The following is a 14,271-nucleotide window of genomic DNA, read 5'->3' as shown; positions in this document are numbered from 1 at the left end:
TCAAAACCAGATAGCGTAATCAGTAATTTGAAAGCAGGCAATTGTCAGACTGATGTTTCATCGCAACGACTAGGAAAACATGCACAAAAAAGAAACACATAGACAAAAATACCCAAACTACAATTGTAAAATTTAGCCCCAAAGAGGGACTATAGCCCTAAAAAGGAGGCTTAAAATTTAAGACTGAAAATGCCAAAAATAACAGTTCTAAAAAGGAATTTAAAAGCGAAATTTGTAAGAGCTCGAGCTTCCTATTAATACAGACCTTTAGTTAACGTGCAAATAATAAAAGTGAAGAAATCCTGCCAGAGTTTGCTCTGCCCTTTAGCTTTCAAGCGTTTGTTACGGCACATTCCCCTTTTTTTAATTTATAATTTTTTAGATCTTTATAGCCTACTTTAAGGTTTTAATGCAGTTTTTTTTGTACAGTGATATTTTTCAGGTGTAGACAGTCTTCTATAATACGTTTAGATCCATTATAGGTGAAATACGCCACAACTGTAAGTCTCCCACCAAACGCAACTCCAAAGTCCACATGACCGGTGGAGTCCACAGAACTTAGAAATATATCCCCGAAAGATTCATATAGATCAGCCCAGCCGTTGCCAGGATATAGCTTGTTTTTATACATAATGTGTCATGATCAAATATGGTAAAACAGAAACTGCATAAAATAAGACGTCGCTCACTGTGCTTTTTAAGACTCATATACGAAATGTAAAGAATAGTCTATTCGTTTTTACGCGAATTCCTAAAAAAATATAATAATTTACTGATGATTGCAAATCATTGAGCAGGATCATTAATTATAATCGTTGCATAGCCACTTGCATGATGACAAACTTCCAGATTTTAAAATGTATCTGAATCGGATAAAGGATAAACCAGTTCGCACAAGTATGTAACTCATTATCCCTCAGGATGAACAAGCTTTAAGGTTCTTATTAAAAAGCCACCCTTTATAGTATATTAGAAATCTCCAAACAATGAAATCTCAACGCCTACTAGCACCTGGGCTGTTAAGTTTGACGCTCTAAAATTTATCGAATAAAATATCCTTGGCAATAATTATTTCAAGTAAATATGGACACACTGGCGTGGAAATTAGGTAGAGATTCCGAAGTGGTGGATGCCTCCGCAAACCTATCTGGTCTATTCCCTTGGCCTCATAAGGTTCAAGCAAACTGCAGGTTGGAGAAGGAGAGTGTGCCTCTGAATATCATCATTCTTATGACCGATTGATCCAGGGTACATACTATTCACCCCATAAAGTTGCAAGCTGATCAGAGAGAAAAGACTTTTTTACCTTTCTGCTGAAAAGTTAATGATTTCAGGTGATCTTGGAAAGGCAAAGGGCCCCCTTTTGCACAGCATCATATAGACTAATAATTCTTACATGATTCCGCTTCAAACAGGGCGTAACATACCTGCTTTTCCGCTAAAGCTTGACAGTGATACAAAGAAGGGTATTTGAGGGGCCGCAGGCCCACTTTGTTCCTCGAATTGGTACAAAATACATACATGTACACTTCAAAATAGCGACGGGTGGGGTAGAGACTGTTAAGGGGGCAACTGCTCTAAATTTGGTTCTCAACAATACAGAGGAGAAAATCCTTACATGGGTATGTTTCCAACAAGGTGCAAATTGCCTACCTTTCTACCGAAACATTGTGTGAAAAAAAAAACTGATATAATTCACGTTCACCAGCTCTACAAGAAGTACTATCCGTGTAACAAAAAGAAATTGTTCTTCCTTACTTCAAAAGTTGATGTTCTTGCTCTAGGACCCCTTTCTAACATCAATCATAAGAAAGAAGCAAAGAGGAACCTGAAATTGCTTTAACAATGAGAGAACTAAGGAGACATATGTATTATTATTATTTTTCTGCCTCAGAACCAAACGCAGAGAATAAAATAGTAGAGTTTACCGCAATCACAAACAGACATGGCTTGTAAAAGTAGATGGCAGCAATTTTGGACCTGTGGGGAAAACCATTTTTTAATCTATTTTTTGTATTTATTATTACAACAAATAAATTTTTGAAATGGGGCAAGAGAACCCTCACATATCTTAAATACTTTCGCAAGTTAATATTACTTCAATTTGAAATTTCTGCCTGGAAGATTTCGTGCTTTCCATTCAAAAAAATAAACATGGCTCGAAAAAACAAAAGATAATCGGAACTGCTCAACAAACTCTTCTGAGATAGACTATAAAACTCCGCTTCCGATGTCCAACTGTATGCGCTAGCTTAAGAACAAAGAAAAGGCATACTTTTTTTTTACCCCGCTGTGAATTATACACAGCTGCCCAAAAATATAATATCACATTCGTTAATTCAGCCAGATCTTCACAGTACCAGTAAAAAACGCTGGGGTTAGACCCTTACCACTTTCTTGCAATATAGTTAAAATAGGTTGCATAAGAAAATAAAAGAAAAAAAACAACAACAAAGTGTTGCTCCTGTAAAACAGTTAGTGTCTGATAGGATGAACCTTTTCAGTTTTGGTTTTAAAGCTCAGTTTTTCAATTGTTTTTTTTTCTTTTTATTAAATTTCGATTGTAATTTAAAATTGAGTTTCTTTTTTATTTCAAGTCAGTTCCGACATCTATATTTTGTGATATAATTGCTTCCTAGTTTGTCTGTGTAGTATATATCTTATGGTCTTTGGACTTCGTATTTCATTCGGGATTTTCACAAAGTCAAGAACACATAAATACCAAATCGATATTTAAGCTAAACTTGAACCTGAATTTTCTTTGTCTAAAATGCATTAATAATAATAACAATTTATTTTTGCCCTCTATCGATACATTAAAAATGCACTAGAGGAGTACAAACAAAGAGAGAGAAAAAGGGAGAAAAGAAACACAAAATAGTTAACGAATACAGTACCAACATGTCTAACGAGAGAAAAAAAGACAAAAAAGTGGAAACTTAAATCAACTGTGGGAACTTAAATCAACACTAAAATACTGGACCTAACGGTCTGCCCATCCATATATCATAAAGGTTAAACAGAAAGTCTAATAAATTCCTACATCCGTCATCAAATGGCAAATAAATCGTATGTATCACATAATAAATCCTATGGCTTATTAAATATACATTAAAAAACAACGACATGAGACATTAGAGGCTTTTTTTTGCTATTGATCACTAGTAATGTAACGTTGACGATGACAACTCGGCAATCTTGGGGCATACTTCTCCTTACTATATACATACATATACATACATACATACACATACATACACACATATATATACATAAATACATATACATACACACATACACATACATACACACATACACATACATACATACATACATATATACCCACACATACACATTTGTTACCCTTTTTCGCTACATTAAAACAATAATGCACTAGAGGAGTAATAAAGAGAAACACGAAAAATCCTCAGCTATAAAACAAAGTGACAACCACCACTGACGAGAAAAACAACCAAAACATAAAAGACTGCTCAGACCGGGGACTAAATTTCTATTCTACCGTATATAGAAGATGGTTAAGCGGAAAATCTGATATTTTCTTGCAACGGTTTTCAAATCGGGCCGACAATTTTTCCATCTTCTCAGATATATCAAAGACTTGGTATTTTTTTACAAATGTATGAGTTACGGAACTATAGAGGAATACCAATAAAGAATTTAACGCACCGGTAAAATTGAACCCTAATTTGTTTCTTTTCTTTTGACGAAAAAAGTTTCCAAAATGGAGTTAGAAAAAAGACGTGCGGCGCAAACATAGAGTTGTAGAGCTTTCCTAATGTATACTTGTCGAATTGCCCTTTAACTTTTGCTAGCAAACCATATGTTTTGCGAAGTTTCTTTTTCAACTCATTAATAACCAGAGTCCGTGTTGCTCTTATCGATGACTCAAAAGGAGCACCTAAATACTTGAGTGAATCAGACTTAGGAAGAGTGATCGAGCCTATTTTAAGGGATTCTGAATGTGTCTTCTCATTCTGGTTTCCTATCATAAACTCAGTGTTCGACAGTTCAATAACAAAGCCAATTTTAGACAAACTAGCCTGAAGAACCTCAAAAGCCCTTTCCATTGATGACAGGTTATCAGCAAGAAGAAGTATGTCATCTGCATACGACAGGTGACTAAATAATATGTAAGTCAATAAGTATATGCAGGGATTATACGTCACTATAATCCCTATTGCGAAATTTTTTTGTTTCTTCACTGATCACAGATGAAGCATCATAGATTGTTTGGGTAAGGAAAAAATTTCATAGGTTACAAATTTAAGACAGAGATTGTATCCATGCTTTTTATATTCTTTTGAAAAGAAAAAATACGCTTATTTATAAGGTATTTATGAAGATGTCGAATTTGTTCATAAGAGCAAAGCACGAAAAACATGTATGCAACGAATAAATAGTATGAAATAAGCGAGGAAAATTCCAAGCATAACCTAAAATAAAAAAAAATTGAATGCAAATCATGTTACCCAGGTGGTTGTCTGAAATGGCTGAATAAAAAGCAAGGCTCGTGATATTTCATCCGGGCGAGAAGCCATGAATCCATGGGGCTGAAGATCAAACGGTATCGAAAAGTCAATCGCTGTTTGACGTTCTTCTGTGATAGTGAACGCAGCAGCTCCAACATCTGCCTCTCCTGTTCGGACTACTTCCACCATACCATTCCATCTACTACGACCAACCGGACTTCCCCATAAGCCATCCATAGGTTCAATTACGGTGTACCTAAATTAAAATCTAATTACCATCATGTAACATAGATATACCAACAGCTTTGTTCTTTCTTTCCCTTTGTCAAACATATTGTGGTAACGAACTGTAAATAAAGAACTACCACTGCCAATAGTAATCAATCATCGAAAAAACGAAATTTTGATTGCAATGTATTCGCTAACAGAAGTCACCTTTTACAGTAATTCCAAATGTCAAAAAAATAATTAACTTTGAAATTACACTTCAAAATTTGCTAGCATAGGGAAACCTCCATAGCTTAGGAAAAAAAACAGGAAAACTGTGCGACCTAAATTACCATGTCCAGGTCCCCTGTATTAAACGTTACAAGTCCCTGCATGCTAAAATTCACATTTTCCAAGAGAAAGTAGGTTACAGATGCTTGTTTATTTCCAAAATGAGAAAGTAATAGTTTCAACATGTAAGTCAGTCTTTGATTCAAAGTTCAGGTTACCATCACCGGAGAGACATTACTGTAAAATCAGAAAAACTAAAAAAAAAGAAAGCCACCATTCATTTATGCAATTCATGGAAGAAGACTTCAACACGAATGCGGTACAGTTAATTGATGAGCTAGACGGCTGGCACTAATACCTAGCATGGAGACCCCACTTCAGTCTCATCCAGTGTTTTTAGACCCACCACTGAACTTATTCTCCGATCTGGGTTTTGCGTAGGTTCAATCTACATAAAGTAGCTTTTAACAATATTATAGAAACAAAGAAATGATTATAGGGACAATAAACAGATCTATGGCTAGTAGATGATAGCGAAGAAGAAACAACAAAAGTCAGCAGAATATTTTGCCCATTTACAACAAGGCGTCTTCAGCGTAAACAAAAGAAAAAAAAAACTAGAAATTAAAACTAAAAAATTTAACCAAAAAATATATATAAAACTAAAACAGACTAAAATAGACGAATACTTTCGTGGTTTGATGATGGTAGCTGCAAATTGTAAATGTAAGTAATTGTATATAATATATTTTATGTTAGTCAGCTTATTGGCTGAGGTCGTAGCTAAATCAAAAGATAAAATGAGACGTAAGTTGTCATACGAAAGTTGTTTTTTTGGCACTTGTTAACAGAGTGAGAATCAAAACCAGACCCAGGGCCAAAATTGTAGTTATGAGCCAGGTTTGGTCAAGTTCCACCAGCCCAGCTGGATAGAAGGATGATAAAAAAAAAAATCAGACACATTTCTGCTCCCCCTCCCCAAAGCAAAATACCAAATAAGGTGTAGACTCGGAAAAAATAACAATATGAGCCTAATTCTTATATCCCACCATGTCTGTCTGGGAGCCAAAATCGTTTCTTGGTATGTGTACTGATGACAAGAATTTAGGGACCCCCTTCCGTTTCTCCCGCAGAAGACAAATTTGCTCAAACTCTCAACAAGCGTAACTAAGAAATTAATGTTACTTCTCACTAAATTTGGGGGAGATCAAACAATCTCTTGTGAAAGGTATTCATATCAACAGAACTTAGAAATCTCTCTCCCTGACAAACGGGATATTGATGCTTGACCCTGATAAGCACAAATATGAAACTACAGTAGATAGTCTGGTGACAATAATTCAGCCAGCCCCCATAGGGCTACCAGTTGAAGGGGGAAGAGGAGAAATTGCCCCCACCCCCTAGATTCTGGAAAAATGACTTTTTTATTTATTTCTATAAAGAACCACGCAAATATGAGACTAGATTTTGAAAAAATCCTGCTTTTTGTATCTTCATTAAAAAGAGGACCAAATACTTGCCCCTCCCCCTCTAAATTTTTGTGAACTGACACCACACCCCTGACCAACCACCAGACAGATCGGAGAGGCCCATCAGAAACCTCAAAAAGACACAAAGTGTCTTATTTATCTGGGACACATTATTTAACGTTTAATTAACCCTTTCCCTGGTCAACGGATGATATAACCAACATTTTTTGGCATCTTTGCGTGTTGGTATCTTAGGAGACATTCCAAGTAAAATAGAACATGAGGAAGGGGATTCATCCCACCTTTCTATTTGAATCCACTTCGGTTGGGCCATATTTCTTAATCCTTTTCTTGGAGAATTCCTCCTTCTGTTTAGACTCAATCGATTTGAGACGAAACCCCTAGACATGAGTCATAAAAATTGTATACTAGCCTATAGCCGAAAATAAAAATTCGGTTATTATTAACAGATTGTTTCCTTGTAAAGTTTTATATTATTTCCAGACTATTGTTTTTACAAACAGCTGGTCTTTATTTCTTACTCTGCTACCTGATATCTGTGTTTGAAGAAAACCTGACTAAGTTCTGTGTATGGTATAAAAAAATTTTTGTAGAAAAAATGATTCATATAATTGGGTATAATATTTGTTATTTCATTAGAATTGGAAGAGAAAATATTTATCAGCCACAGTATTTCAATGTTTCTTTCGTGGTTCAATGGTTCTAATGGCAATAAAACATACTGGTTTCACACCATGAGAAAGATTACATTCTAAAGAAAGGTAAAACTGAAAGACAAGTCGGCCAGTTTCCTACTGGCTTTATGGGAGACATCCTATAAGTCAATATTCGAAATCCTCAAGGATTTAAAATGGCATTTGGAGATTTGATATCACACTTAACATATTTTCAAATTTTTCAATAAAATATTTCATGGTAGATGAAGGAGGACGAAAATCTAAACATTTAGAACTTTATGGGATAGAGTAATAAGGAACCTTTGAACAGATTGGGGTGGAGGAGGAAGAGGCCTGCTCAGCTTTGTTGTCATCAGGTCTGGATTTACCAATAGGCCCACTAGGCCCAGACCTAGGAGTGCACAATGCCAGGGGGTGCAATAAATTATAACTGAATGATTTTTTTTTCTCGAACAAAAATGGACTGATGTAATTTACCATCAAAATGCCAGGTGCATTTCGCTACCGCGCTGCCTATTCACAAAAAGTGATTTTAAAACAATACAGAAATTCCATAGCCATTTATAAACTGTCAGATTTTTCCCGAGTATGGCAGCTGAGAGTTCGGTATCACATCTCTCTTTTATTACTTTTGGCTCATCAGTTGCGTTCTATTCAAAGGTATCCACTTAAACAAATATTTATTTCATAGTCTGATTATGATGGATGCGTCTTTTGAATCTGATAAATCTTCGTCAAATGCTGAAGATGAGTCGATCAATGGGTATCTTAGTTGTGAAAAAAGGCCCAGGACGAGTAAGACACGTGTAAAAGATAACTAATTGGGAAGGGTTAGATAAAAATCATTCGCAAACGTTTAAAACCAAAATTTAGGGCTGGTTACTTAAAATCCCAGAGTCTAGTACATGGCTAAAACTGTCTAATTTCTGTGTACGCCAAAGGCAAAACCGGATTTGAAGATGGAGAATCTAGAAGTTTCTTCGCTGTTTCCTGATAAATGTCTTCTTAAGAAATTAAAGAAGCCAAAGCATCAGCGCCAGCTGATGACCGTGAGAACTAATTTATCCTATGATTTTCCATATTTTTTTTGTACGAGTGCCTAGCTATTGCTCATCTTCACCTTTGGTTGGGATCCAAAAATATCTTCTATTAAATGTACAGAATGCATTTATAGGAAAAAAAGCTGTATAAATAAAGAGTCAAATTTAATGTCACATTTAAAATTTTTAACAAAATACGGGGTTTTTCCAACTGGAGCAACGATAAAAGCCGCCCTGTTCAGGGTAGTGGTGTTTATTCCTGTCCCCCGTGGCTATCATAGGCAGCGCAATAGCGCTGCCTAAGTAAAGAGCGATGTGGGAACAATGTATTTTTTTTTTATTTTAGACCAGGGGACTTCGTATCGGAAGAGTTGTCGTAGAAACTTCGAACAGGACTCATTCAATTGGAAATTGAAAGGGCTAGTGCCCTATTTAATAGTCGAAAATGATTGGAGGGCAACTAACACCCCACCCAAGCCCACCATTTCCCCAAACGCATCCAATAAAAATTTTTGAGATAGTCTTTTTGTTCAACGTAGTTTAAAGATCCGGAAATTAAGTCTTTGAAGATGAAAGCCCCCCATAGCCGTCAGGACAAGGTTTGTAAGTTATACCCTGGGGCATATAAGGTTTATATAGAAAGGGTGATCGTATAAACTTCGGAGGGGGCTCATTGGATTGGTAATCCGAAATTCTAGTGCCCTTTTCAAGATTCAGAGTGATTGGAGGTGCCCCCCCCTAAACCTCGTAACCTCGTTTCCCGAAATGTAACTTATAGAAATTTCGAGATGGCCATTTGTTGTCATAGAAACTTCAAAAAAGGTTCATTCAATTGGAAATTTAAAGGGTCTTGTTTAATAGTCAAAAGTGATTTGACGGCAACAAGCCCCCTCCCCCCACGACTAGCAATTTCCAAAGCACATCTAATCAAATTTTGAGATATCATTATTGTTCAACGTAGTTGAAAGGTCTGGAAATTATGTCTTTGATGATGACACCCCCCCCTCCTCAGAGCCCTCAGCGCAAGGGTTATAAGAAATGCCCCGAGAGCATATAAGGTTTTTATGGAAAGGATGGTCGTATAAACTCCGGAGGGGGCTCATTTGATTGGAAATCAGATATTCTACTCCCCCTTTTTAAGATTCAAAGTGATCGGAGGCAGCTGCCCCCCCCCCCCTACGTTTTATTTTCCACAAATGCATCCGATAAAATTACGAGATAGTCATTTGTTCAAAAATAGTCCAAAGATCATATAATAAGGCCTCTGGGGTGGACAGAACCCCCCCCCCCCCCCAGAGTCTGGGGGTAAGAGTTGTAAGTTATTCCCCAGGGGCATATGAGGTTTTTATTGAAGGGGTGGTCGTTTGAACTTTAGAAGAGGCTCATTCGATTTGAAATGTATAGTTCAAGTTGTTTTTTAAAAGTCAAACATGATGGAGAGCAACTAGCGCCCCTTCCTGACATCCTCTTTTCCCACAACACATTCAATTAAAACTGTAAGATAGCCATTTTGTTACAAATAGTCCAAAAATCATGTAACAATGTCTTTAGGTTGGACACAATCCCCCAGAGCCCACGGGTAAGGGTTGTAAATATTACCAGGGTATATAATGTTTTTTTATGGAACGGGTATTTGTATAAACGTTGGATCGGATGGAGCTCATTTGATTAGAGGTTGGAGGTTCTAGTGCCCTTTTTAGGAGTCAAAAGTGATTGGAGTTACGTCAGCCCCCCCAAGTCCATCATTCCCCAAAAAACATCCGATCAAAATTTTAAGAGGGCTCTTTTGTTCAGCATTGTTGAAAAGTTCAGTAACTGTGTCTTTGGGGATGTCAACCTCCCCACAGTCCGCAGGACAAGGACTGTAAGTAAGGCAATTCCTTCATTGTTTACAAATAGTATATGTTATTGAGAAAGGTATGCACATTTGAACTTTAATGTCCAAGAAGACGAAGGGTATTCAGGTGATCCTTTCAGAAAATGTCGAGGGGAGTTTTGAACTAAATCAAAACATGTTATGTGTATACACGTTGTCAAAAGGGTACAATACAGGAATAACAGTTGGAACAACTGGAAAATTCAAAAAATGATAAGGGAGATAATCAAAAAGGCAATATTTGCATGCTATCAATACTACAAAAACTACCACCACTAGTACTACCACAATATCCATTTACAGTATTAAGGGGAAATTTGAACTAAATCAAAAGTTGTTATGTGCATGCAGATTTTCAAAATACCTTTTCTCAAATCTTGATTAAGGAATTAAGTTGGAATTTCTATGGTATGTTTAAAGGAAAAGTTAGTTTGACCGAAAGGCAATTCTGGTACAATACCGCTAGCTTTACTGCTAAAGTTGAATTTACTACTACTGGTGCGAACTAATTTATAACTACTTTCAAGACTAGAAGAACAGAGACATATATTTCAAGAAGTATATTAACATTCAGATTAACAAAATGACATATCAGCAATGTCATAGCAATGGCTAATTGCATTAAGTTGAAACTTCCAGGACTTGATAAAAGGGAAATTCAACTGACCAAAGGTAATAGGTTAATACTACTGCTGTTAGTAGTACTATCGCTAGTCAATACTATTGCTAGAAATATCAATACTGCTACTGTGACTATTACAACTATGCGTAAGAGCATGAAGGTGAAATTTTAAAGAAATTTTGAGGGGGGGGGGGGATATGAACTGAATCAAAACACACCCTCTGTATGCAGGTTGTAAAAAGGGTGTAACAGATATCTTAGGAATCCGTTTTAGGATGTTAATGCTGATATTTCTATTTCACCTAGCTATTTCTAGCTATACCTAGATATTTCTATTTCTTCTTTGCTTGTAATGGCATAAAACTAGAAATGAGTAGATTATTTTTGTTAACATAGATCTTAGTTTTTTTTTTAATTGTCAATAACTAGAAAAACAAAATCCATAAGAAGGAAATCTATAGAGGATCCAGAACTTACGTGAAATTCAAATGAATTTTCATCAGATTTATCATGTCAAAAATGAGACCAGTGTATTGAGTTATATTTCCATTCTCATCTCTTACGAATTTCTGCCATGGAGTGTACTAGAAAAATAGTAAGTTAAATTTTAAATCCCTAGAAAAATGAAAAAAAAATGAGCCAAAGCTAGTTGATACTTTCATGGATATCGCTAAAAAAATGCAAGAAACCTGAAACGAATAAAAGTGAATATAGCTATAAACATAAGCTAATGAATTTATAGAATGGTACGCTGAAAGAACACCGGACTAACAGTTTGACGGTATAGTAAAATCACGGGGTCCACAAGAATAACATGATAGCATAGCAAAAATATTAGATGCGCGGTACAAGGACCAATTCTTGAGTAGCCCTCAAAGTGGATTTTTGAGGAGAGCGGCCTTCCCTCCTTTCAAAACCTGACCAGTTACAAAGACCACCCCCTTACTTCATAAGAATGTCCTTAAATAAAAATTCAAACCATTTAGCTAGTTTTCACCTCGATTTATCTTCCCCTCGATACAGAGCAAAAGTACAAAAAAAAACCCATAAAGAACGAACAAAGTCGTTATTCATATTATAATTCATAAACACAAAAATTAAGGATGCAGGTGAAAAACAAAACAACTACTTACTCTTGAACAAAAATTCTTTCGGACCCCCCCCCCCCCCCGAAAAAAAATTCTTCCAAGAGGAAAATATCACAAAAATAGTATGGGTATAACATGATCATTATAGCGAATACATAATCAAATATCGGTCAAATTATGGCATTCAAGAGGGGAGGTAAAGACCCAGAAATCCTAATTATAAACATGAAAAAAATTATATATATATGCATGGTGTCCTATAATATGTAGTGTAGCGTGTCCTTTTTTTACAAACAGCGGATATTAGCTCCTGGTTTAGATTTTGCATCTATGAATTTGTTCTAAGGAACACTTTCTTATTTTTGCTTATGCGCTTGATCATCAGAAATAATCTTCTGTGCATTCAACTTTTCTCCTAAAATAAAATATTTAGCGTTCGACCGCAAAAAAGTTGTTTATCATATTTTTTATAAAATTATCATGCTTTAGGGAATATACAAAGTTAAAATTTAATCATGTGCTTTTATACCAAAACCTACAAAAAAGCCAATGATAGACTTAGTCATTTGGATTTATAAAGGTTCAATTCTAGTGGATTCGTAATTCTGTTGTGACCAAGAGAAATTTTCATCTTAATTTGAAAAAAAACATTTTATAACAAGTCTATCTAATATTTAAATAGACAAATGTTGGTTTACATAAAAACATTTACACAAAAAAAAATAATATTTAGATATTCATTTGCAAATAAAAAAAAGTACCCCGGTACGTCTTCAATTGTATTTTACAAGCATTTTGAAATCAATATTTTAGCAGAGCTTCTAATATTATGTCATTTACCGCGATAAAATTAGATTCTAGTCAGTTTCATGAATCTGCTTCACGGTGCATCGAACTTTTGATGAGGAACAGCCCTTGAAGGCGAGAATATCTAGGAGGCAACACTGCCACAAAAAGCAAGATCGTATCAAAGGAGGAGGGCTGGGTTCGATCACCCCCCCCCCCCCAATTTTTTCCGTCTCAAAAAGGTAACAAAATCCATATGCATATTTTTGATGCGTTTCTTAAGTTTTTCAGTACCCCTGACCTCCGCCCCCCCCCCCCAAAAAAAAATCCTCCCTGAACAAAAATGCTGCATACACCCTTGATAAAAAGCCATATGGATACTTTTTCAGCTCAACCCAGTGTGTTCAGTTTAATGTAAAGGATAAAGCCAGGCTTTATTATCCCCTTCACAAAATATACAGAGCATAATTTTTTAAATTAATAACTATTGAGACTAAATTGCAGTAGGAAACAATTGAGACATTTTTGATCAGGCACTTCGTTCTTTGCCTATCCTAACAGTACATTACCTGCTTTTTAGTCACAACTCGTTCTCTCGCTACTCAGGATTCTTGTCTTTGTAGCAACTTCTATTTAAACTTGAATTTGAAACCATTAGTTACAGTTAAGCTTTGTTCTAATCCTTCTTTTATTTTTAACACGTAATTTCAACTTTCTCTTTTTATATAATTCCTTCTCATTTTGTCTGTAAAGTTCCATCCATGTAAAGACTTAACTTGTTGTAATCGGTTTTATTAACTCTGCATCTCTGCCATAAAAAATCCGGAATAGAATTATTTCAATTAACTAAGTAATAATTTAATATCTTCTATGACTATTCATACAAAAATAGAATTTATAAGAAAATGGCATGACTAAATGTGATGAACAAACGAAGCTGAAACTACACTCTTTCATAGGCAGCGCGATAGCGCTGCCTATGTGGCACAATGTATTATTCATTTTTCTTTTTTCTTCTTCTTTTTCTTCTCCATACCCGGGCACTTCGTATCGAAGGATTTGTCGTAGAAACTTCAAAAAGGGCTAGTTCAATTAGAAATTGGAGTGGCTAGTGCCCTTTTTAATAGTCGAAAGTGATTGGAGGGCAACTAGCCCCCCCCCCATGCCGCTCCTTCCCCCAAATAAATCCAATAAAAATTTTGAGATAGCCATTTGGTTCAGCGTAGTTGATTTCCAGATAGAAAATATATTTTTGAGGAGGACACTCCCCATCAGCCATCAGGCCAAGGGTTTTGAGATATGCCCTGAGGGTAAATAAGGTTTTTTATTGAAAGCAGCGTCGTAGAAACTTAAAAAAAGGCTCAGTCGATTGGAAATTCACATGGCTAGTAACCTTTTTAATAGTCGACAGTGACTGTAGGGCACCTCGCCCCTCCCCCACGCCCATCATTCACCCTTACACATCCAATCAAAATTTTGAGATAGCCATTTTGTTCATCGTAGGCTAGTTGATTTCCAGATAAAAAATATGTTTTTGAGGAGGACACTCCCCCCCCCAACCCTCAGGGCAAGGGTTTTAAGTTATGTCCTGGGGACCTATAAGGTTTTTATAGCAGGCTTTGTCGAACTTCATAACAGGCTCATTCGATTGAAAATTCAAAGGGCTAGTGCCCTTTATAATAGTCGAATGTGATTTGTGGGCAC

General features: G+C 36.0%; 1 protein-coding gene across 1 annotated transcript in view; it reads right to left on the bottom strand.

Moving 5' to 3' along the window:
* LOC148942140 (ionotropic receptor 93a-like) overlaps positions 1 to 14,271 on the bottom strand; it is a 94,721-nt gene that overhangs the window by 30,002 nt on the left and 50,448 nt on the right. Inside the window, exons 9-10 of the mRNA XM_089102894.1 lie at positions 11,171 to 11,277; positions 4,491 to 4,746 (exon numbers count right to left, since the gene is read on the bottom strand). Coding sequence (XP_088959020.1) covers positions 4,491 to 4,746; positions 11,171 to 11,277 — 363 coding nt within the window. The remainder of the gene's footprint in view (positions 1 to 4,490; positions 4,747 to 11,170; positions 11,278 to 14,271) is intronic.

The sequence above is a fragment of the Artemia sp. Qi Xiang Cuo genome, chromosome 17 (genome assembly GCF_049724085.1).
Source record: "Artemia sp. Qi Xiang Cuo chromosome 17, ASM4972408v1, whole genome shotgun sequence".
NCBI classification, from domain to species: Eukaryota; Metazoa; Arthropoda; class Branchiopoda; order Anostraca; family Artemiidae; genus Artemia; species Artemia sp. Qi Xiang Cuo.
This window is presented reverse-complemented; position numbering and strand designations above follow the sequence as displayed.